Source organism: Canis lupus, chromosome 5, assembly GCF_011100685.1.
Source record: "Canis lupus familiaris isolate Mischka breed German Shepherd chromosome 5, alternate assembly UU_Cfam_GSD_1.0, whole genome shotgun sequence".
Classification (NCBI taxonomy): Eukaryota; Metazoa; Chordata; class Mammalia; order Carnivora; family Canidae; genus Canis; species Canis lupus.
The window spans coordinates 8,706,463-8,729,500 of record NC_049226.1 but is presented as its reverse complement, the minus strand read 5'-3'; the positions used below and the strand labels follow the sequence as shown (position 1 = coordinate 8,729,500).

Here is a 23,038-nt window from a genome sequence, read left to right as displayed (position 1 = left end):
GGAGAGGAAAATTCTGCTTGAGGAGAAGTGATATAATCATAGCACAGAAGTGTCATCAGGGGGAGAGACAGTTTCTGATGAGGCGGAGGTAGAGGGCATCTCCTCCCTTCTTGTGGGCTGCCATTAGCCAAGTGATGAAATAAGGAATTTCTAGGAGATAAAGAAGGGAGATCTCAAAAAGTCAGAGAAAGGGATGTAAAGATGGAAGAGAGGATGCTAAATTCCATGGCAATGAGAGGAGGGAAAGGGAAAGATCTGTTCGTAAATATGCAGAAAACAAAAATCAGTGACGTGTGTGTGTGTGTGTGTGTGTGTGTAACACATAAGTACTTAATGGTATTATTTCAAAACTTCACCAGGCTCCTGAGTGCCCTGGGTAAGCTGTTAACTGGTTATACTTCTCTTCCTCCTTCTTCCCTGTATGGAGATACCAGTTTTCTCTTTTGCTGTGAAATAATCACCTCCAATAAATATATCATGGAGAAAATCTCCCCCACACATCACTCTCACCCCTTACGTATTCAGCCAACATCTGGCTTAGACCAAGACCCCACTTTGCTGCTGAAGCCCTAAATTATGCCCCATTGCAATCTGCTTCCTTCCAGTTGCTGTTTCTCTCCCCACATGGCTTCGCCCTAAGCACGGGGTGCAGACCTTTCCCTCAGGTCCTTGCAGTAACAGCAGAGACGAGGTTGCAACTTCCATTCCTACCCATTAAAGGTATAGGAATAACCAAAGGAAACTACCAGAAAGAAACCTAGAAGGAGATACTAGGTGTGGCTGTTCTTAAGATCCACCAGCTCAACCCCCTCTGTGGGACTTGTACCTCCAGCCACCTCTCTGACTGAATATCTAGTTCTTCTGAGTTGAGGTCACCCCCTGCCCTGATACCCAGCCTGACACCAGGTGGGAAGGACAGCTTACCTTGCTCCAGGAGTAATCTCAGACCTCCTAACAAAATCTGCCTCAACCTCTGGGAAACTCTAGGAATGGGAAGCAGCTTCCTCCTCAGCTCTCACATCCAGGGTTTGCCTTGTTCCAGGATGATTGACAATGTCACACTGGTCCCTCCTGAGAGTCCTGTCAGTGAGTCTAACCTCCGCCTCTCTCCTTTACTCCCTGTAGGTATGCCTTTTTAAGGGTCTATGCTCGGTGTCCTTCCTGCATTGCAATTATTCGTGCTCATATACTCTCTCAGCTTTAATGAGCACCTTGGCATAGATGACTTTGAATCCTACCCACCTAGTTTTCGGACTTATCCTTGTACTCTCCCACAGTGTGGTGTCATGAAAAAAAAAAAAAGCCATAGAACATGGTATCAACCATCCTGAATAAATCAGGACCAGGGTTTACCTAGCTAGTGCCTCTTCTCACCAGTTCTCTAGAAAAGAGAAACTACAGAGTCACTGGTTTCCCTAGGAGCAGAGTATACTTTTCAAGCACTTCTGCAGCGTACCCACCCCTAGCTCTTCCTGGGGAAGCCCAGCCTGGCAGAGGTATAAATAGGCATCTGGCAGCTTCCCGCCCTAACCTGCTCCTTTCTCTTTTCAAAATGGACAAGCTCCTGCTTTTGGGACTCCCCATCCTGCTTGGCTGCATTAGAAGTGAGTCCCTAGGGTTGACAGTTGATGAGGTGTATCCAGGATATGGGAATGGGTCAGAACTTCCATGACAGAGGTCCCCTTATGCGAGCCACATGATCATTATAATACCTTGCCTTTCACCCACTTCATGCATCACATCCCTGGCACCTTCACCAGAAGCTCAAGTCTCCCTCTTATAGGAGGAAATAGGTGCATTAAAAGGGAATGAGAAGATTTTCATAGAAGCTGTGAGGCGAGGTTTGTGAAATGAGGTCTGCAGAACATGTATCTTTTTCCTCAACAGTACTGTCTGGGTCCCTGGAAAACAGCAAACGCTTGAGTGAGTAGAACTAGATCATGGTGTGGGAGCGGGAAGATGGGAGGAGGGAGGAGATGAGCTGGGCAAAGTGGGCTTTGGGTATTGAAAGCAACCCAGAGATGGACCTTGAATTTCACCACTCAGCAACCTCTTACAGTAGGATGGGCTGGGCTGGGAGCTGATTTGAAGTTTGACAAAATAACATGAACAGCAGTTGACAAGACCGAGGGTGAGTGTAAAAAAGGGCAAACAAAAGGAAAAGGAGAGAGTGGAAGATAGACTTTACCAGCCCTAGTTGGCCAAACCTACAAGGTGGCAACTTCATGAATTTCAGATGCTTTTCCCCATTGTCAGTTTCCAGGAGCAGGTAGATAAGAAAGTCACATAGGTCATTACAAAGAAGGGAATGAAGAGGGGACGGTGCATTTCTATTTCTCCCCTGGTCTGTACTATACCCTCTAGGGATGGGGAGGGTATTAGAGAGGCCCCACGGAGGCGAAGGGAAATGAAAGGAAGCGGGGGTGCACAGATGCCAGGAGACAGATGCCGAGGCTTTGGAAGGACAGAAGGAGCCTAGAGTGGCAACAAGTGAAGAGCATAGGCTGGACCCTATGCATTACAAGCATCACAGGGGGCTCTGCAGGGCTGAATTTCAGACAAAATTGCAGACTGGTTTTGTTTCTCTTTGCCAGTGCAGTCCATGAACTATTCATCAATGAAGAATATTATCCCAGTGAGTATGAAGAAGACCTGATTATCTCATTCTTGATTTAGTTCTATCCCTGTCCCTCCACATTTCTTTCCCCTCCCATTTTGCCAACCTGAACTCCGGAGACCATAAACTCCAGTCCCTCTCGTGGCTTAGCCTCTCTTAATAGAGGCAGATGCCCACACTTAATGGGTCTCTGGTAAAGCCAAGCCAACCTCAGAGCTGAAAGGGGGGACAGGTTTTCTCCTGGCAGTGTGAGATCTAACTTCTCTTCCTGATTTCCTGGCCCCAATGACAGAAATCATTCAGTGTAGGATGTGCCACCTCCAGTTTCCAGGAGAGAAGTGTTCCAGAGGGAGAGGATTTTGCATCGCGACAGAAAATGAGGTTTGCATGACCGGGAGGATTTTCAAGAGTAAGTTGTGGGATGGGGGTGGGGGAAGCTGCCTAGGACATATGAGCTACAGGAAAAAACAGGGACCTTCTTTTGCCCCAGGGAGCCCTGGGATGACTGATCTCTTGACCCCTGACATAGGTCATAATGAGAAATAGACGTGGTCACCAAGGGGTGGGGATCTGGAGCTATGGAGCTAGTATTTTGAGAAGCCTGTGGAAAGCAGGGAGACTGGATGGAGAGGAGAGAGGGGAGCACAATATGGCCAGTGGAGAACAGGTGCCTGTTGGAGTGGGGAAGGCAGCTCCTTGTCTGTCCCTGCCTGGCTTTCCCTGGGGCTGGTTTTAAACTGTGGAGATAGAGGGGCCAGTGCCAGCCATAGACACTGGGTAAATGGCCCTCGCTATTTTCCTACCATTCGTGCCAAGTGAACCCTTGGTATATATAGCCCTCATTTAAACCAGTGTGAAGATTCTCTACTGAGACAGCCAGCTTTGGAAATCCCTCCATTGCTGCTCTCATCACCTCCTCACCCCCAAGAAGTTTTTCCAACCGTTCCACCACTGCTCTTCTTCTGGGAAACCCTCACCTTGCAGCATTTGCAGTTCTTCACACTGGAATAACAGACTTGAACGACGCACGAGGTTGTTCTTGTCTGCTGGTATGGGCTGGAAAGTAGTTTCTTTGCACAAGCTCTTTGCTAACCTGTTTCTCCTTCCTTCTTCCTTCTGCAGAAGATGGGACTCTGTGGTTAACATTCATGGGCTGCCTGGAAAAGTGTGCTAATGTGGACAAAATAAAATGGAGTATCTACTTGGTGAAGTTCAGATGCTGCAGAGGCTATGACTTATGCAATGAATCTCTATAGAGACTGTTCGTCTTTTGGGGGCTCTCATCTCCGGATGACACTGTTGCCTCAGCCTCTTCCCAATGATTTCCTAAAAATCGCAAACACATGGTTCTGCCTTCTGCGTGTGTAAGAAAAAGCCATCTCCTTTTCTAAATTTTCCATCTTGGTCCCTGGTGGTGGGGAGCAGGTGGCGGTGGGGGCAACCAATTCTTTGAGAGTAAGACCAATGTCTCCTGAAGATTATTACAAAACTAGTGTTTTCACCGCATAGCTAAGTTGCTTCAGATAAAGAAGACAAGAGGTTCTTGGGTGGTTCAGTTGGTTGGGTGTCCAAGTCTTGATTCTGGCTCAGGTCAGGATCTCAGGGTTGTGAGATTGAGGCCCGCCTCGGGCTCCGTGCTCGGCATGGAGTCTGCTTAAGATTCTCTCTCTCTCTCTTCCCCTGACCTGCACTCCCTCATGTGTTTCCTCTCTCAAAAAAAAAAAAAAAAAAAAAAAAAAAAAAGATGAAGACAAGAATAGGTCACTTCTTTTCCTGGATTTTCCACTTCTTTCTGTGGCAGGATATTTTCTTTCTGTCTGTCTTTGTTTCTTTGTTTCTTGTTTCTTTCCCTCCCTCTCTCCCTCCATCCCTCCCTCCCTCCCTCTTTTCCTTCTTTTTAAATGTTTCTCTCTCTCAGTATTATCCTTCTTATCACACTCCCATCATAGCACAAAACTTTGGCCTCAGGGAGGGAAGTAGCAAAGTCAAAAAACACCCTAGCTACTGGGGTCTTCTTGAATTCTGTTCATGAATGCTATTCCCAGAGTGAGGAGAAGGGTAGAACATAGAAAGGAATTTGCATTAGAAATTCTGAAGAGAGAAAGCTTTTCTGCCTTTCAGGAATGAGACTCTCTTTTGGGGGTTGGGAGTCAGAGAAGAAAAGGAGAGGGAATCTATGGGGTCTCGAGATAGTAACTTGCACCCTGCTTCCCTGGCAACCTCACAGGAAGGCATGGACCGCTAGATGCAGAAGAGCTGCAGGATACTTCCAAGGAGATGGGGCCAGAGGCAGCCACACAGATATCCCTGCATGTCTAGCATGGCATGGAAAAAGCTGAAATTGGTGGGATCTGAGCAAGTCATGTGAGTCTGCCCACTGGACATCTCACCAGTAACCTCTGTACAGAGCTGTCCCTACCTCACACATGCTCAGGCTTTCCACTCTGTATAGTTCTAGCATCCTGGGATAAGTAGGAGTGGGAATGAGCATGCTCACCTAACAAACTGGTAGGATGAGGCCTATTTATTTCATTAGTTAAATATAAACACATTTTCCTATTTTGTTTGACTGATTATAATTTGTTACTATTGTGCATAAGCTTGAACCTGTGTCCTTTCAATATCCTTTGTCATTCTTTGAACATTTCCTTATATCTGCCACAGTCAAATGTTCCAGGCTCATTTTGCATTTTCGCTCTAGGAAGCCCTGCTTCTTCTCAGTGGGAAAGTTATTTAGAAACCAAAATCTGGGGCAGCCCGGGTGGCTCAGCAGTTTAGCACCGCCTTCAGACCAGGGCGTGATCCTGGAGACCCTGGATGGAGTCCCACCCACATCAGGCTCCCTGCACGGAGCTTGCTTCTCCCTCTGCTTGTGCCTCTGCCTCTCTCTCTGTGTCTCTCATGAATAAATAAATAAAATCTTAAAAAAAAAATCTGCATACCAGGTATGCACATTGTTACTGGAGTGTCACTACTCTTAGGTCTTCTCTATGGCCAACACTGAAGAACACACGTGTGTATGTACACATGTAAGTGTGTGCATGCGTGCATACATACCCCCCCACATGCACACTTCCACCTAGAATTTATTCTAGTTTTTTTCTTTTTCCATATTTATAAATCCTTTCTATAATACTGAGACACTGGGCTCCTAGTATCCTCAATACATTTCTTATGTTGTTATTCCCCTTTCTACAATACTGAACTCCCGTTGTTACCACCTGACCCCCTTGGGCTCCAGCATTCCACCACAGGTTACCACCAGTGTTATCTCCACATGCAGATGCCCTCCTTGCAACTTTCAGGTACCAAATCCTTTTTTTGGAGTCACTATGCACCCCACTTAAATCTAAATGCTCTTTACCAGTCTGCCACTGCCGTCCATTACATAAGTTGCTCTCCTCACACAGCTTGGACTCTAATGACCAAAGCTGGACCGAGTGACACCCGTACTCATTCACCAACTACCTATGTTTCCCCACATCTACCACCCTATCACTCTTCAGGGACACCCTCTTCACCATAGCAGACTCTGACAATCTGCACCAAAGTACATGGATGTTGTCCTCGCCCACCTGGGCTGCCAGTATCCTCTTTTGAGTCTATCTATACCCAGTAAACCCCTTCATGGAGACCTACCTTGCTCAGCCTAAATGGCTTTTAGACTGAATTCTTAGAAGGAAGGAAGCTGAACATTTATTTTATTTTAAAGATTTTATTTATTTATTCATGAGAGACACAGAGAGAGAGGCAGAAACTGCAGGCAGAGGGAGAAGCAGGCTCCATGCAGGGAGCCCGATGTGGGACTCCATCCCAGGACTTTGGGATCACGCCCTGAGCCAAAGGCAGATGCTCAACCGCTGAGCCACCCAGGCATCCTGGAAGCTGAACATTTAAAAAGTGTTTTGTTTTGTTTTGTTTTTCCTGGGACGCCTGATTGGCTCAGTCAGTAAAGTGTTGGACTCTTGATTTCAGCTCAGGTCATGATCTCAAGCAAGGAGTCTATTGGAGATTCTCTCTCTCTCTCTCTCATAAATAAATAAATCTTTAAAAAGTTTTTTTCTATGCTGCTTTTTCATAGTTTCTGTTGTTTCCCTCATTTCTGTTAGTTTACTTTGAAACATCAGATTGAGTTTTTATTCGTTTTGAATCCACATTTTTCTGGTATCCTTTGTTTCTGTAAGTATGGTGTCCAGCACTCATCTCATAACATTATGTTATGGGGTTTATTAGCAGATCTTTTATGTCATACATGTTTAAATTAACTGTATTTTTCCAGGAGATTTTATGTTGTGTGGCTGGAGGTGGGCTAGGGGAGCTTTCCTAGCTTCATCTCTTGAAGGCATTGACAGGGAAATAGTTAAGATTTTTCATCTCTCTATTTCAGCCTCTATAGTGATTTCCAAGACTTGCTACCTGTCATGTCCTCTCCCACCAGGATTCGAACATTCTCTTACAACGTTAGTCATTATTCCTGCTCAATTTCATTTTTACAGACTGTTCCTTTCTTCCTTAGAATGGCACTCTATGTTTGTGGAAGGAATTTTAGTGGCATATTTCCACGTTTCTGAGATCTTTGAGGGCTTAGCCAGCCCTAGCAGACCCTGCTTTTGCAGGATCCTAGTTCTTCTGCCTCATTGAAAAGAGGACTTGTGGAGGTTCCTAAACCATGTTGCTGTCTCTAACTTGTCCCAATCTAAAGACCACAGTCCTACCTTGATGGTCCTAAGCAAAGATTTAAAATCAACCCAAGGGAGCACCTGGGTGGCTCGTGGTTGAGCATCTGCCTTTGGGTCAGGTCGTAATCTCGGGGTACTGGGATCGAGTCCCGCATCGGGCTCCGCAGAGGGAGCCTGCTTCTCCCAGTGCCTGTGTCTCTGCCTCTCTCTGTGTCTCTCATGAATAAATAAATAAAATCTTTAAAAAATAATAAAATAAAATCAACCCAAGAAGTTTAAGGCAGGCACCTTTAGCCTCCAGACTCATAGCCTTTTCCCATTTGTGGCTTACAATGTGCTTCCTGAGGCTCTTTCCTCTGCCTGAGAGCCAGTGGGACAGGTTTTCTTGCCCTCATCAATCTGTGATAGAACTATAAACAAATATGCACCCAAAGTGCTGAAAAAGTACAAATAATGTTTGTGTCTTCCGTTGTTCTTTGTCACCGTTAGCAGCACCTCTCAGCATAAATCAAGCAATCCATACATAGGTGTTGAATACTTATGGGTGTATTTTGAAATATTCAGTAGTTGTTTTAGAGCTCCACCCATAAAAACAACATGAGATCAAATAATATCTCTATATAAAGCATATAATATCTCTAGATGAGATTCTGGAACCAGCCTCCTGATATTTCAGACCAACCATGACTTGTATAAAATTCATGAGTAGAAGTTTTGATGTGTGGTTTTCTGAGAAGTTGTCAATAATGAACATATTTCTATTAGGTTTCTGTGATCTTACACACATTTATAGAAAGAAACCCTGTTTTCCTAATATTAATAATCCTCCAGATTTCTAGGTCCATACAATTGGTTTGTCTTCCTTTGATCAGTTTTTCCAGTTTAGGTCTACTACCAAGTAAGGAATCTTTGGCCTGAAAGAGTGTTCTGGACCTGAATCTAGAACTAGGGCTCATGTTCAGGGTCTGTCTTCCCTCATTGTTTCCTCTACTTCTTTCCCCCCTGAAAATGTGAATAACAGAGATGTAGTCCACTTGGGCAAGAAAACTAAGAGGTGTTGTTATTGTAAATGGCGGCAATATGGGAGTTAGAATCTCATGGAAATGATGGGGGACATAATAATACAGATTCCGAAAGATTTGACCTGGATGGCCAGTCTGGGTATGATGAAGCTCTGGGGACTTTGCCACAATGGTTTATGAAGTTTCACTTCAAATTTAGCTATAAAAATGTGTTTGTATCACTCAGTGTCTATTTGCTACTCTTCCTGCTACTGGTTACCTTCTTCACCATCTATATTATTTATCTTCCCTAATCTGAAGTTTCCAATTTTGATTTGTTTGGGACCATTCTAGGTACTAACCATACATCACAGTAATTCCCCCATGAATCACTTCATTGTTGGAACCTACTGCCAACATCTCCATTCTATCCATATAAACTAATTAATATCTACCATATTTTCATATTTTCTACTTCTCAAGATGCTAAAGTGTAATGCCTTTGCTAGCATGACACAATTTGGGGCAAAGCCGAGCAAACATATATTGCAAATATTTCAAAATTCATTTGTATTTTATTATATCTATGCAAATACAATGTGATAGAAAGCAATAATCTATTATAAGCCTGGATCAGGAGGGATACTATTAAACCTGGGGTAATATTAAATATGTATATATAATTATACAGCTAAAAACTAAGTATAATAATTTCTGTAGATTCTAACACATAAGAAGGCAAACACGGTAAAAGAAAAGTTTAACCTAAAGTGAGTGAACAGCAACTTAAGGATTCATTTTTGTCATTTCATAGCTTACTATTTTTGTTAGAATGCTACAGTGGAGTTTGAAATTCTTATCTCTCCTTGACATAATCCATTATAGGGTTGTACCAATGGATGAAAAACATTCAACTTTTTATCAATGAGTTTATTGAACGCAAGGTAATATTTAATATTTTTCAGAACTGGACGGTAGAGTATTCCTCATATGCCAGAAGACAGACTTGTTGGCCAACAACGAGGCCAGTGCTTATCCTGATGTACTTGGCTTTTGCCATGAAAGCAAAATAAGATCATGAGAGACACAGTAGCTCAGGGCTATGTGATCAGGAGTAGCTGTGGTTGGTACAGTTTCTCCCAAAATGATGGCAGGCACAAAGACCCTCTTGTCTAGTTCATTGACTTTTCTTTTTTCAGGAGTTAGAGTTTTCCAACTTCACATTTACTTCCTCAAACCCTTGCTTAATACGAGCCCTTTCTGCCTTCCACCAATTACCTCTTCTATCCTCCTCCCAAATATTTCTCCTAAAACCTCTTATGAGTCCTTGTCCCTATTTCTGTCCAGTCTGCTTTCTCTTGATTCCCCACTCAGGAGCTCTACTAGAAAATATTTTTTTCCCTTTGCCAGAAGTTGTACTCTAGGTTTAGCATCAGAATCTAAGGACAGTTACAGATTGCCAAGCAGTATCAAGTATCCTAGCAGAAGGCAGAGATGAGTGTTCCCATTTTCCTCTTAATGAAAACACTGAGACAGGAAATACAGAGCTTCCATGGTTATATCTACTAGGATAGAGAGGAGAGGAAGGTCTAGGTTTTGAGATAATGTACGATGAGATTGCCCTGGTGTAGGGGAGGGGCAAGGATTACTGGGAGAAAGCTTAAGTTGATTAATAATTAGCTTAATTTTCTGGGATATCATCATGAATAGAGGTATATTTATCTTCTCCATACAGCACTGACTTTTCCGCAATATCATGTCCGGTATTACACAAGGGTTTATCAGTGCAGCAATGCGTCTCTTTCAGTAAGTCATGGAATACTTGGACCATTCCCTCTTCACAAACTTTACAAGACAGTCGTGTATAATGATAAAAGTATCTCCCTAAAGAGAGAGAAAAAAGCAAGTGTGATCACCTTGCTTAATCATCATCTTCTCAGCAATGACGTCTCTCCAGAATCTCATTGGTTTTCCGTGGACGGGAATGAATCCTGAAGTTGTGCTTGTATCTCATTGAGGTCTCTCTAGACAGGACCAGGCAAAGACCTCTAGGGACACAGACTCCACCTCAGGTGGATGTATGGAGAATTCCACTTTCCTCAGCCTCTCTCACGGTCCCAGTTTCCCTCCACATCTTGATTCCAGGGAAGGTGGGCACCACTGTTAATGTCTTGTGTCTCTCTCTAATCTCCACTTACCTGTAACTCGATGATAATAGTAATAGTGCTCTGTGGTACAACTCCTGTTGTTTTTTGAGAATATATTAAACTTCCAGCAGTGTTTCATGGGAACACGGCACTGGAATCCATCAAAGGAGTTACATTCATGGCAAAATCGAATCCCTAGAAAAACAGAGGAAAGATTTAAAGCAGAACTCTAGGGAAGGTAATTCTGCTTCAGAAGCCTGCCCCACCTGTCAACATTTACACTGGTGAGGTGCAGACCTCACAAGAAGGAAGCTGACACCCTTCCCAACTTCTTCCAGGGGTCCTTACTCCCTTGAGTAGATAACAGCTATGATGCCAAGGATTCCAGCTCCCCCTCCCCTTCACTCAATGCTCAGGGAAGAACAAAGACACAAGAGCAGTGAGTGAGGACAGTGGAATATAGTCAGGGAGGGTAGAGAAACAATGTTTGAAAATAATCAGGAACGTCCCCTTTCATTGTGGCATTATTTATCCAAAAACTGAAAACCAACTTCACCATACATTTTGATTGTGAAGGGATCTCCTCTGTGAAAAGAAAAAGAAAAATCCTCTTTAAGCCATTTTCAGCCTCCCAAAAAGTCATGTTCAGAAACCACCTCACCCTCCTCCCCATATACCTCCTCATTACCCATCACTGCCTCCCTCTCCAGGCTTTACCTTCTTTCATGAAGACCAATGTTAATATGCCCAGCAGAAGCAACTGCAACAGTCTGAGGACCATTCCTGAGAGTCCCGTGGGAGGTTCCAGCTTTATTTATTCCCATCACCTGCCCTCAGGCCTCCCATTAGATCACAGAATCACAATTTCAGATCAAGCCACCTGAATCCTCTCTACAATGTTCAGAGGAGAGGGTACATCCTGTCTGTGTTTGCATTCCTCCAGATACTTGGGACTCACTCCATCCAGACACCCTGTCTCATTTTATTAGATCCAGAATAAGGTACTAATTAATGTTGGTATAGAATCTCTCTCCCTAATATCTCATCACTTCACTTGTAGTTTTGGTTGTTGGCCTACATGCAGCGTGTATAACCCCACACCCACAGGACAGCCTTTCACACCTGACAAAGCTGGGGTCATTGAGCATCTGTGAGGGAGTTGCTCAGTCCCTTTCAGGCACCATAATCATCCTGGACACTTGCCTCAGTGTGACCTCCAGGGGCAAGGTGGCTCATTAGGACCAGAGTCTGATACTCCAGATGTGGTCTGACTGCCCAGTGTCCCACCCCTCTGCAAGATGGATGGGACAGCTCAAGAAGGGGAGGGACGAGAAGGTAAAGATGATCTCTTTCCCTTAAATTGTATTCATTCATTTGTCCAAGGGAGACAAAGACCAGATGATTACAGTGGGAGAGACTTACACTGGGGGTGATGGGGATTAGTCACTAGAAATGGAGTGTCAGGGGGAAAAGGAGCAGGACAGCATGGAAAAGAGTTTTCCCATTGGTTCTCTGCCTTTCCCTCTCCCTCCAGATGGTGCCACACAGTTGTGCCTCCCTGTGTCATATACCAAGTGTCACTAAGTGTCATCAGTGAGCCTTGGGAATGGACACATATGTAAATGAGAAATATTTGTATATAGGTACAAATTTCCCGTTCCATGCTTGCCCCACCCCTTTCCTGTTATCTCCCACGTGCTAAACCCAGTTGGACATTCTAAGGCTTTTTCCTTATTTATGTATCTTGTCTCTTTCACCTCTCAAGGACGAAAGTGCCATGAATGCAAGATTTTCCTGTGTTGTGTTCACTTCTTCCCCCTCAGCACCTAGAAAGATGCCTTGCTGCATCTTTGAATGCATGATGCATTCATGAATGCATTGCTGGTATGGTTAACCTGGGAGGCACGAGGGAACGGTGCCCCCATATGGAGAGCCCCTAATTCCAAGTTCTCAGGATGACATTCCTTGTCTACCTTGCAGTTGGTGGTCACCACAGAGAAGACAGGCATCAATAATGGCAGATTCCCTTGTCCTGGGGAAAGAGTGAGTGTGGGGCCCATTTCTCTGAGTGGGCTCATTCCCAGAGCCAGTCACAGGCTACTCCAAGTGTGATTCCTAAATAATCTTCTCCTGCATATCTGGGATACAAGCCCAAATGTGTACCTACCTGCCATGAGACCTTTGACAAGTTACTCACTTCTCTGTGCCTCTGGGACCTCACAGATGGAAACAAGGACTGTCAGAGGTATAGCAGATATGGTTGTTAGGACGAGAGAAATTCAAGGATGGGTAATGGGTGGTAAGACCCTACTTGGTGTCAAACATTCTTTGGGCATGTTATGCACTTTATTTCTCTGGATTTTCTGAAGCAACCACATAGGTCAGAAATAATTGACCTCATCTTCCAGTTGAAGCCCAAAGGCACTTAGGAAGTATTTTTCCCTAGGGAACAAGCATATCTGTTTGATTCATTGGGCTGTTTCTTTCTCTTTCCAATCTGGAGGAGGATTTCCAGAGCTGGAGATGACAGTGAGGAGAGAAGGAGGAGGAACAGGTAAGAAAACGGGTGTCTCCATTTAAAAAAAAAGAAAAAAGAAATAGATTCTCTACCTGGTAGAGACAACATTCACAAACTAACTCCCACTGAAAGTAGGGTGTCCTGCAAGCCAAGCTAGGATCTAAGACTTATTTTTTTTTTAAGATTTTATTTATTTATTTATTCATGAGAGAGACACAGAGAGAGGCAGAGATATAGGCAGAGGGAGAAGCAGGCTCCCTGGGACTGGATCCCAGGACTCCAGGATCCCACCCTGACCCAAAGGAAGATGCTCAACCGCTGAGCCACCCAGGCATCCTGGATCTAAGACTTATGAGCCTCTGTCTGGTAAGTAATTGCCACAGGGACTACATCTGTGAGTCTTGCATTTGGACCAAGTGAGACACGGACACAAATCCATGGATGAAGTCCGGAGGGTCTGAGCCAGGAGAATCCAATAATGCTTGAAGCACAACACCCCATGTTCTGGCTGGCAAGATGCTCCTCCACCATGATCTGGGCCCCCAGGGATTAAAATCTGCAGTGAATCCCAAATTTGTGCAACATGTCTTTCTCCTGTGCTCTTCCAGGCAACTTTGAACAACATTATACTCGGATTAGAAGCAACAGAAATTGTGGAAATACACCAAACTACCAAGAAGTACATAAAACTCCCTTTGTGCTTCCAAGTGTGAGGAAAAGTGAACATTCTGGCATTCTTCCATATAAGAATGCTTCTGTACAGATACTACAGGTTCATGTTCATAAGAGCTGTCATAGCTGACATGGTATGTGTGAGGTTGTGGTTTGTTATTGTGGAGATGCTGCCTTTGTCGCCGTCCCTGGCTTCCCCTCCTAGGATGTGGGCCCCAGAAATGGCAGGAGTTGCAGCAGCTGGTCCCCTGCAGCTTCCAGACTCAGCCAGACCCAGCCAGCAGCTTAGCCTTGCAACACCTCTCACCTGAGGGTCTTGGTGTGAGCCCCAGACACAGCTTGGACCCCTGCGGCCACCTCTCCCTCCAGCAGACAGAGAGGGAAAGGCCTCCATATCTGAGCTCCTGGAACCAGGGTCCCAGCTCTTCCCCCTGTTGGGGCTGAGAATGTGCACCTTCTCCCCTCCTCTCCTGGCTCCTACTCAAAGCCTTTCCACCCTGCTGCCCCTTCCTCGGTGGGAGGTTGTAGGACATGCTGTCCTGCTCCTGCCCTGCCCAGAGGCCCCACCTGTACCCACGCCCTATCTGGACAGATGGAGGAGAAGGCCATGGACTTGAGGCCACATTTGGCCCCTTTGTAGTCAGCCCAATGTTGGGCTCACCTTGCCCCAGCAGGAGGACAGTGAAAGGGCAGGGGATGTAGGGACAAAGAAAATTAAAACGGACCCTTTCCCCCCAACCAACCCAAAGAAAGTTCCCTGCATTCGGCAATATCCCCTTCAACCATTTCTGCCAACCTCAGAGAAGCACTTCCCTTGGCCCTGCTCAGCAGGGCGCACACCTGAGGGTGGGATCATCTGGTCCCAGGTGAGTCAGTGAGAGGAGGGAGACTCGCTTTGTTACAGGACTTCATGCAGGATAAAGGAAGTGTGTGAAGGATGTCCAGTCACATTTCTTCTGCATGCGCCAGCACACCTGCCTCACTGCCAAGGCTGCAGGGGACATGGGGTCTGGCTGATTAGCTCCCCTTGCCTCAAGGCCACCTAGGCCTGCCTCGGACCATGCTCCCTCTAGTGGCTGGACCCACCCCAGAATGCTGCCCTGCATGCCAGGGTCTCACCCCAGAAATCCTTGCCCCTCTCTCCCATGCTCAACCCAAATCAACCTCCTGAACTGGCCTCCCCTTCCCTCCTCTAACTGTCCTCCGGAGTTTCTAGCTTTGGGCAGCCTAGAAGGTACCATTTTCCCAAATGGGTAAGTGAGTTGGGTTTTGAAGCAACAGAGCCCCATGTCTTTATTTTATGCCTAAGAAACAGGACTGAACTGAAGCTTCACCACAACACAGAGGCAGAGGGAGCTCCTGAGCTGTGTTCTCTTGGCTGTCTGGTCAGGGATCATGTTAGACCAGTGACAGAAGCAAGGAAAAGGAATTTGGGGTCATTCATGGGCTCTGGGTCACGCCTTCTCCTTGGTTCACCTCCTACTACATGCCCTGCTTAGGATCTTAACTCACCTAACATAGTTGACGGGGATCTATTGTGGGGAGGTCAGGAGTAACAATGGACTTCTTCACCAGGACTCCTCCTAAAGCTTTCTGTGTGACCCCCTTTCCTAAGGCTTTTCCTAGGTGGAGTCATCAGGATGTCAGTCTCGAAGGCAGAGAGGGCTCTGTGGTGAGGCCATCCCCTGCAGCCCTGTTCCATGACCCTAGCCCACTGCCTTCCAGCCCTTGCTCCGGTCATTGCCCCCAAAATTTCAGAGTGATGTGTGCAGGATGGAAGGCTCCTGGAAGCCACCCCCAAACAGCCGTTCTTGACCAATTTCCAGAACTGCAGGCACTGTAGATGTGCTTCCCTCTATAGGCGGCTGGGACTTGCACAAATCAGGGTAGAAGCGAGGGACTGGAAGTTATACTGCCCCCTAGCTTTAACTTCGCCCTGTTCTCATCTTCACATAAATACCCACCTGTGAGGCTCAGGAGACTGAGAACTTCCACTTTAACTTCATTTGAATTCACTCTGAACGTGCATTGGGCAGAATGGGGGCTGACACCCCAAACATGACAATAAGAGATCCATTTTCTCTGTTTTCCCAGGCTAGGAGTCAACCAGGTGGATGCTGGCCAGGGCTACCAGAATAGAAAGCTGTATGACAGGGCTGAGATAAGAACTAAGAACATGAAACACTTTGTATTTTTAGCTTTCCCTAGGAGCCCAGGCCTCTTAGCCAGGATAGATGCCAGAAAGTTCAACCAGCATGAGCCAGTCTCAAGAAGGTCATCTGTCCATAGCTAACAGCCAACTAGGACCTGCCGGTACACTTCTGGCACGGGATGAGGGAAAGTCTGACGGGAGGGTAGATACAGGAGTGTCCTGATAAAGGTTAACTGCCACAAAGGCTGAGATTTGGCTTGTGTGTTGAAGCGGGCATAAGAATTGTTTCTTCCAGAATAGACTTTGAAGGTGGAGGCTCAGGTTCAGGCCAGAGTGTCTGATTTTCCTTAGTGGGTAAAAAGCACAGATGTTCACTGAGCTGTGATGTTGAGGCTGGGCGAGACTGGTCCCTACTCTCTAATTCTGGGTGGTCACAGTCTGGGAAAACATCCAGAGAACACACAGAGACCTTTTCAGGAAGCTCAAGTTAAATGTCTAGATAGGTTTCTTTGAAAAACAAAATTTGAAGATCTTTAATTATTCCCTTGCTCAATAGTCTCGTTGAGTAGGAAGGACAATAAAGACAAAACCACCAAGGATTCAGATCTTGCAAGAATGTGAGCTGGAGTATGACACCAGGTCAGGAAGCCTGTGCAGCTGAGATGCCAACAGAAGTGAGAGAACAGGAAATACAAGTGTGGGAATGCAGCTGTGATGACCGACCTTCTCCGTTACACAAGTGGGGGTTGTGGCAACTACTTCATATTGCTTCATCATTTCAATGATCTCCCTTGGACCCCACTAGAAAGAGCCCTGGCAGTGGCTATGTCACGGGTGGTGGTAGTAGTATGGTTGAATTGCTATCACCTCCCAAGGATGAGGTTACAATAGGAATTTTTGTACCCCCTGTGCTGCAAATGTAAAGCTTCCACCCAGGTGAAAGGGAATGAATGCTGAGAGATAAAAGGGGTGGGGGTGCTAATTTTCTGCCATTTACCTCTTCCAGATCAATTCTCCCCCTTTTCTACCTGCTGTCTGACCCGTATGATATATGGCCCCAAAGCCCCTGGGCTTTGTTTGAGCGTGGCCAGTGGGAAGCTTCTGCAGCTCAGTGGGATGGAATAGGATCTCAGTAGTGTGAGGTCACAGTCCTTAGTCTCCAGGTTCCTGCTTGAAAACACGGCCTCAGGCTAACTCTGCCCCAACAAAAAGTCTCTGCTGAATGAATACTCTCTTTGCATGTCCAGCAACATCCTTCTTCCCCAGTTCCTGTGAATTAGGGATGCTGACAATCCAAATGCTTCCTCAATTCCTGAACTAGCCTGATAGTTTCCTTATTTCTTGCACAAATCTATATAATTAGACTCTTTATACATACCTATTGAATTTTTTACTAAAATTTCTTATTTCCTGCTTGAAACCCAGTGGTACCAGTGAAGTTCTCAGGATTTTGGCTAAAAATCTTGAGACAGGCAATCAAACAAGGTGTGCTGCCCAAGGTGGATGCCATGAAGCATGAAAAACAAGAGTTTTTAGGAGTTTCAGAGCTTCTCTTACTGTTTCCAATATGTTTTGGTCTTTGGTTTTCAACAGTTTTACTTTGTGCATGGGTGGTTCTATTTGAGTTTATCTTACCTGGAATTCATTTATCTTCTTGGATATGTAGATTAAAATTTTTCATCAAATTTGCATATTTGTGGCTCTTGATTCCTTCAAATATTCTTTCTGCTCTTTTTTCCACTTCTCTTCTTCTGAGGCTCCCATTGTGTTGGTGCACTTGATGGTGTCTCACAGGTCTCTGAGGTTTTATTCATTTTTCTCCATTCTTTTCTTCCTAGTTCTCAGACTAGGGGATCTTGACCTGTTTTAAGTTCACTCATTCTTTCCTCAATTAGCTCAAATCTTTTGTTCAATCCTTCAAGTGGGTTCAACAAGTATCAGTTATTGTAGTTTTTCATTGTAGAATTTATATTTGATTGTTTCACATGATTTCTGTTTATTTATAGTCTGTGTTTGGAGAGATACTGTAAGCTACTTTCCCTTATTTTTTTTTTTTTAGACATGGTTTCCTTTATCTTTTTTGAAGATATTTGTCATAGCTGACTTAAAGCTTTTTGTGGAGTCAGTCCAACATAAGCTTTCCCCTGTGTATAAGTCATGCTATTCCTTTGTATGTCTCATATTTTCTTTTGTTGAAAACTGAACATTTTAAAAAACATAAAGTGGCAACTTGGGAAATAAATACCGCCAGTGATATTTGGTGGTGGTGTTTTATTTGTGCTTGTTGTTGTTCCTTTTCTTACTCTTGTTATGTTGGTTGGTGACTTTCCTGGATTAATTCTGTAAAGTGTGTATTCTTTGTCATGTGTGGTCACTGGTATCACTCCTCACTTCCTTTTGTGGTCAGAAATAACTCAACAAAAATTTCCTTGAATGCTGTCAACCAGTAAGGCTCCTGTCCTTTGTAGAAGGGCTATCTGTGTATGTTGAGATTTGCCTTTAATGCTCTGACAGTTTAAAACTCTGCCTTAGCCTTTACTTCCTGCTCCCATAGATTCCCAAGCTTAGCCAAAGGTTAGAGATTAAGATCTTCGCAGGCCTTTCTTGGATATGTGCACAGCTCTGCACGTGTGTGCATCTTTCCATATTCTCAGGAATATATTGGAGCTTTTCAAAGGCCTGTATAGACAACTCATTCTCCAGCTTTCTCTTTTAAGGTTTTTGGCCCTTCACTTATTTTGCCTAAATAGATATCACTGTCTCAGGTATTTGCAATGTCAACACTTGTCACATATTGCTTTCCACAAATGTTCTGAGGATAAAAACTTTCCCATAGACCACGATCTGAATCAGGTCAAAGACAAGGTCAATTAAAGACAAGCTCTGTAAATGGGGCTTTTTCAGAGAGTATTCATATATGCTGAATAGTGACAAATCTCTGGAAATGGGGGTTGTGGGGGCAGCTTCAAGCTCATTTTTCTCCCCAGCGTATCTGCTAGGCTGATGATTTCCACATCTACCATGGTCAAAAGCCTGCTGGTTTTCAAGGCTACCATGTAGCTAGGGAAAGAGAGAGAGGAATGGGTCAAGTTAAAATGCCACAAAGATGGCTAGCTGGGAGGGAGGCCATCCTATGGAGAGGAAGCTAGTGAGAACCGCTGGGGCTGGGGAGTGAGGGGATGCTCAGAGTCTAAGGCTCAGACTCCTGCACCTCCTCCTGCAGTGGATACTGTACCCCTGTGGGAGACTAGCCACCTGGGAAACTCTTCTCACAAAAATGTCAATGTTGGAAGAAGCTTCAAATAACTATGTGCATAGAATGGAACGAAAGCTTGGCATTGTAGGCACCTGAGGGCACTTGGTGAGGTGTTGACATCAAAGATTCCTCTGAGGATCAATGCAGAACTTGACCAAATTACAGGCTACAAGACACAAAGTATTCTTTGTATGCCAATTAAGAATAATAGGGATGAGGATTTGGGGAGGGGAGAGAAGAAGATGGTGATCAAGTAGGAAAACCTTAGGCTAGCTTTGTCCCACAAACACAACTAGATAGGTATCAAATCATTTAAAATACCCCAGAAATCAACCTGAAGACTGACAGAACAAACTCTACAACTAAAAGGAGAGAAAAGTTCAAAGGAAGAAAAACCAGGAGACATAATTGACTTTCCTTACATAGAGAAGAAGGGAGAGACTTAAACAAATTTGTGAAGATGGAGGAATTTATCTTAAATGAAAGAACAAGGTAAGGTCATGGCCAGAGATATAAGCAAAACAGATACAAGTAATATGCCTGATGGAGAAATTAAAGCGACATCCATATGGATACTCACTAGGTTTGACAAAAGAATAGAAGATATCAGTGAGACTCTAACCATAAAGACAAAGGAGTTTAAAAAGAATCTATCAGAGATGAAAAGCACAACAAATGAGATTGGAAATGAGCCTGATGCAAGGAAGAGCAGACTGAAAGAGCAGAGGAATTAATTAATGACCAGGAAGACAAAGTAATGGAAAGTACTGAAACTGAGCAAAAGAGGAAAAGAATTCTGCAACATGAGAATAGGGATCCCTGGGTGGCGCAGCGGTTTGGCGCCTGCCTTTGGCCCAGGGCACGATCCTGGAGACCTGGGATCGAATCCCATGTCGGGCTCCCGATGCATGTAGCCTGCTTCTCCCTCTGCCTGTGTCTCTGCCTCTCTCTCTCTCTCTGTGTGACTATCATAAAATAAATTAAAAAAAAAAAAAAAGAGAGAATAGACTTGGGGAACTTGGTGACTCCATCAAATGTAATAACATTCATATTATAATAATCCCAGAAGAAGAAGAGAGAAAAGGGACCAGATTATTTCCTTGAAGAAATAATAGCTGAGAACTTCCCTAATATGGGGAAGAAAACAGACATCCAGATCCAGGAGGGACAGAGCACTCCAATCAAAATCAACAAAAGCAGGCCAACACTAAGTTGTACTGTAACTAAATTTGCAAGATATAATGATAACAAAAAAATCTTAAAAGCAACAAGACAAAAGAAGTCCTTAATTCACAAGGAAAACCCATAAGGATAGCTCAAGATTTCTCAATAGAAATCTGACAAGCCAAAAAAAAAAAAAAGAAATCTGACAAGCCAGAAGTGAGTACCATGATATAATCAAAGTGCTGAATGGGAAAAATCTGCAGCCAAGAATATTTCATCCAACAAGACTATCATTTAGAATAGAAGGAGAGATAAAGAGTTTCCCAGACAAACAAAAACTAAAGGAGCTCATGACCACTAAACCAGTCCTGCAAGAAATATTAAAAGAGACTTCTTAAGTGGAAAGGAGAGACCAAAAGTGACAAAGAAAAGAAAGGACCAGAGAAAATCTCCAGAAATAAGTATATACAAAGTAACAAAATGACAGTAAGTACAAATATATCAATAATTACTTTGAATGCAAATGGACTAAACATTCCAATCCAAAGATAGAGCGTGGATAAAAAAAACAAGACCCATCCATATGCTGCCTCCAGGAGACTCATTTGAGACCTTCAGACACCTGCAGTTTGAAAGTGATGGGTTGGAGGATATTTATCATGCAAATGTATGTCGAAAGGAAGCCTGAGTAGTAATACTTATATCAGACAAACTAGACTATAAAACAAACATGAGGGATCCCTGGGTGGCACAGCGGTTTGGCGCCTGCATTTGGCCCCGGGCGCGATCCTGGAGACCCGGGATCGAATCCCACGTCGGGCTCCCGGTGCATGGAGCCTGCTTCTCCCTCTGCCTATGTCTCTGCCTCTCTCTCTCTCTCTGTGACTATCATTAATAAATTAAAAAAAAAAAAAAAACCAAACATGGTAACAAGAGACAAAGAAGGACACTATATAATCATACATACAGGGGAAAATCCAACAAGAGGATGTAACATTTATAAATATTTATGCACGCAACATGGGAGCACCCAAATATAACAAACAAAAAGCAACTGATTAATAATAATACAATAATAGTAGGGAACTTTAACACCCCACTTACATCAATGGACAGATCATCTAAACAGAAAATAAACAAGGAAACAATGGCTTTGAATACACACTGGACCAGTTAGACTTAACAGATGTATTCAGAATGTTCCATCCTGAAACAGGAGAATACACATTCTTTTTAAGTGCACATGGAACATTCTCCAGAATAGATCATATATTAGGTCATGAAATAGGCCTCAACAAACATCAAAAGACTGAAGTCATACCATGCCCCTTTTCTGACCATGACAGTATGAAACTAGAAGTGAACCACAAGAAAAAATGTGGGAGGACTACAAATACATGGAAGTTAAAACATGCTACTAAACAATGAATGGGTCAACCATGAAATCAAAAAAGAAATTTTAAAACACATGGACATAAATGAAAATGAAACCTTTAGAATGCAGCAAAAGTGAGTCCTAAGAAGGAAGTATAAAGTAATACAAGCCTATCTCAAGAAGCAAAAAAAAAAAAAAAAAAAAAATCTCCTTAACAACCTAACTTTATACATAAAGGAACTAGAAAAAGAAGAACAAATGAAGCCAAAAGCCAGTAAAGGAAGGAAATAAAAAAAGAGCAGAAATAAATTATATGGAAACTCAAAAAAAAAAAAAAAAAAAAAAAAAAGGAACACTAAAACAGATCAATGAAGCTAGGAGCTGGTTCTCTGAAAAATCCAATAAAATTGATAGACCTAAAGCCAGACTTACCAAAAAAGAAAACAGTAAGGACCCAAATAAATAAAATCATGAATTAAAGAGGAGAGATCACAACCAATGCCCCAGAAATACAATTTTAAGGGAATACTATAAAAAGCTATATGCTGCTCTTTGGGGTCTGTGGGGAAACAAGATGAGGAAGGGGACGTTATCGTTCAGAAAGCGTTGCAATAAGACGCACACGTTGTGCCGCCACTGTGGCTCTAAGGCCTACCACCCTCGGATGTCCGCCCGGGGCAACTGTGGCTACACTTCCAAGCAGAAGAGAAAGTATAACTGGAGTGCCGAGGCTAAAAGACGAAATACCACTGGGACCGGTTGAATGAGGCACCTAAAAATTGTATACCGCAGATTCAGGCATGGATTCCGTGAAGGAACGACACCTAAGTGCAAGAGGGCAGCTGTTGCAGTATCCAGTTCAGCTTAAGGATTTCAATGATTAGTCAAAATAAACGTTCTGGTTTAAAAAGAAAAAAAAGCTATATGCCAACAAGTTGGACAATCTGGAAGAAATGGATAAATTCCTAGAAACATATAAATTACCAGAACTGAGGGGGGCTTGGGTGGTTAGTTAATTAAGCATCCAACTCTTGGTTTCAGCTCAGGTCATGACCTCAGGGTCATGATATCAAGCCCCTATTGAGCTCCACACCGGCCATGGGAGCGTAATTAAGATTCTATCTCCCTCTTCCTCTGCCCCTTTCCCCATTCACACACCCCATGTATGCTCTTTCTCTCTCTCTCTCAAAAAAAAAAAATTAATTAATTAAAAAAAATTACCAGAACTGAAATAGGAAGAAATAGAAAACTTGAACAGACCAATAACCAGCAACAAATTGAATCAATAATCAAAAACTCCTAACAAAGGAGTCCAGGACCAGATGGCCTCACAGGTGAATTTTACCAAACATTTAAAGAAGAGTTAATATCTATTCTTCTCAAACTATTCCAAAAAATATAAGAGGAAGGAAAACTTCCAAATACATTCTATGGGGCCAACATCACCCTGGTGATGA

The 23,038-nt window shown here is 43.8% G+C and overlaps 2 protein-coding genes, 1 long non-coding RNA gene and 1 pseudogene across 5 annotated transcripts; 3 read left to right on the top strand and 1 right to left on the bottom strand.

Moving 5' to 3' along the window:
- Positions 1–914: 914 nt before the first annotated feature.
- Positions 915–18,015, top strand: PATE1 (prostate and testis expressed 1). Its single transcript, XM_038535728.1, has 7 exons — positions 915–1,086; positions 1,888–1,923; positions 2,600–2,635; positions 2,910–3,026; positions 12,948–12,998; positions 13,571–13,768; positions 16,343–18,015. The coding sequence occupies exons 1-6, from the start codon at positions 990–992 to the stop codon at positions 13,762–13,764; spliced, it is 531 nt and encodes a 176-aa protein (XP_038391656.1). The 5' UTR covers positions 915–989; the 3' UTR covers positions 13,765–13,768; positions 16,343–18,015.
- On the top strand, positions 3,036–3,872 carry LOC119876286. Of its 2 annotated transcripts, none has more exons than XR_005359092.1 (3): positions 3,036–3,284; positions 3,454–3,649; positions 3,740–3,872. It is a non-coding gene; the product is annotated as an uncharacterized LOC119876286 (long non-coding RNA). The 2 variants fall into 2 exon arrangements; XR_005359091.1 differs by having other exon boundaries at positions 3,037–3,284; positions 3,470–3,649.
- Positions 9,213–11,296, bottom strand: LOC119876285 (prostate and testis expressed protein 2-like). 2 transcript variants are annotated; one of them, XM_038535730.1, is made up of 4 exons: positions 11,162–11,296; positions 11,006–11,029; positions 10,496–10,639; positions 9,213–10,181 (listed from the first exon to the last, which is right to left on the bottom strand). In XM_038535730.1, exons 1-4 carry the CDS (start codon positions 11,223–11,225, stop codon positions 9,979–9,981), a joined length of 435 nt encoding a protein of 144 aa, XP_038391658.1. In that variant the 5' UTR covers positions 11,226–11,296; the 3' UTR covers positions 9,213–9,978. The 2 variants fall into 2 exon arrangements, with proteins under 2 accessions (XP_038391658.1, XP_038391657.1); XM_038535729.1 differs by having other exon boundaries at positions 11,001–11,029; positions 11,162–11,283.
- Positions 18,016–22,015: 4,000 nt separating the features above from the next.
- LOC106558761 lies at positions 22,016–22,739 on the top strand (annotated as a pseudogene).
- The last annotated feature ends 299 nt before the right edge of the window (positions 22,740–23,038 follow it).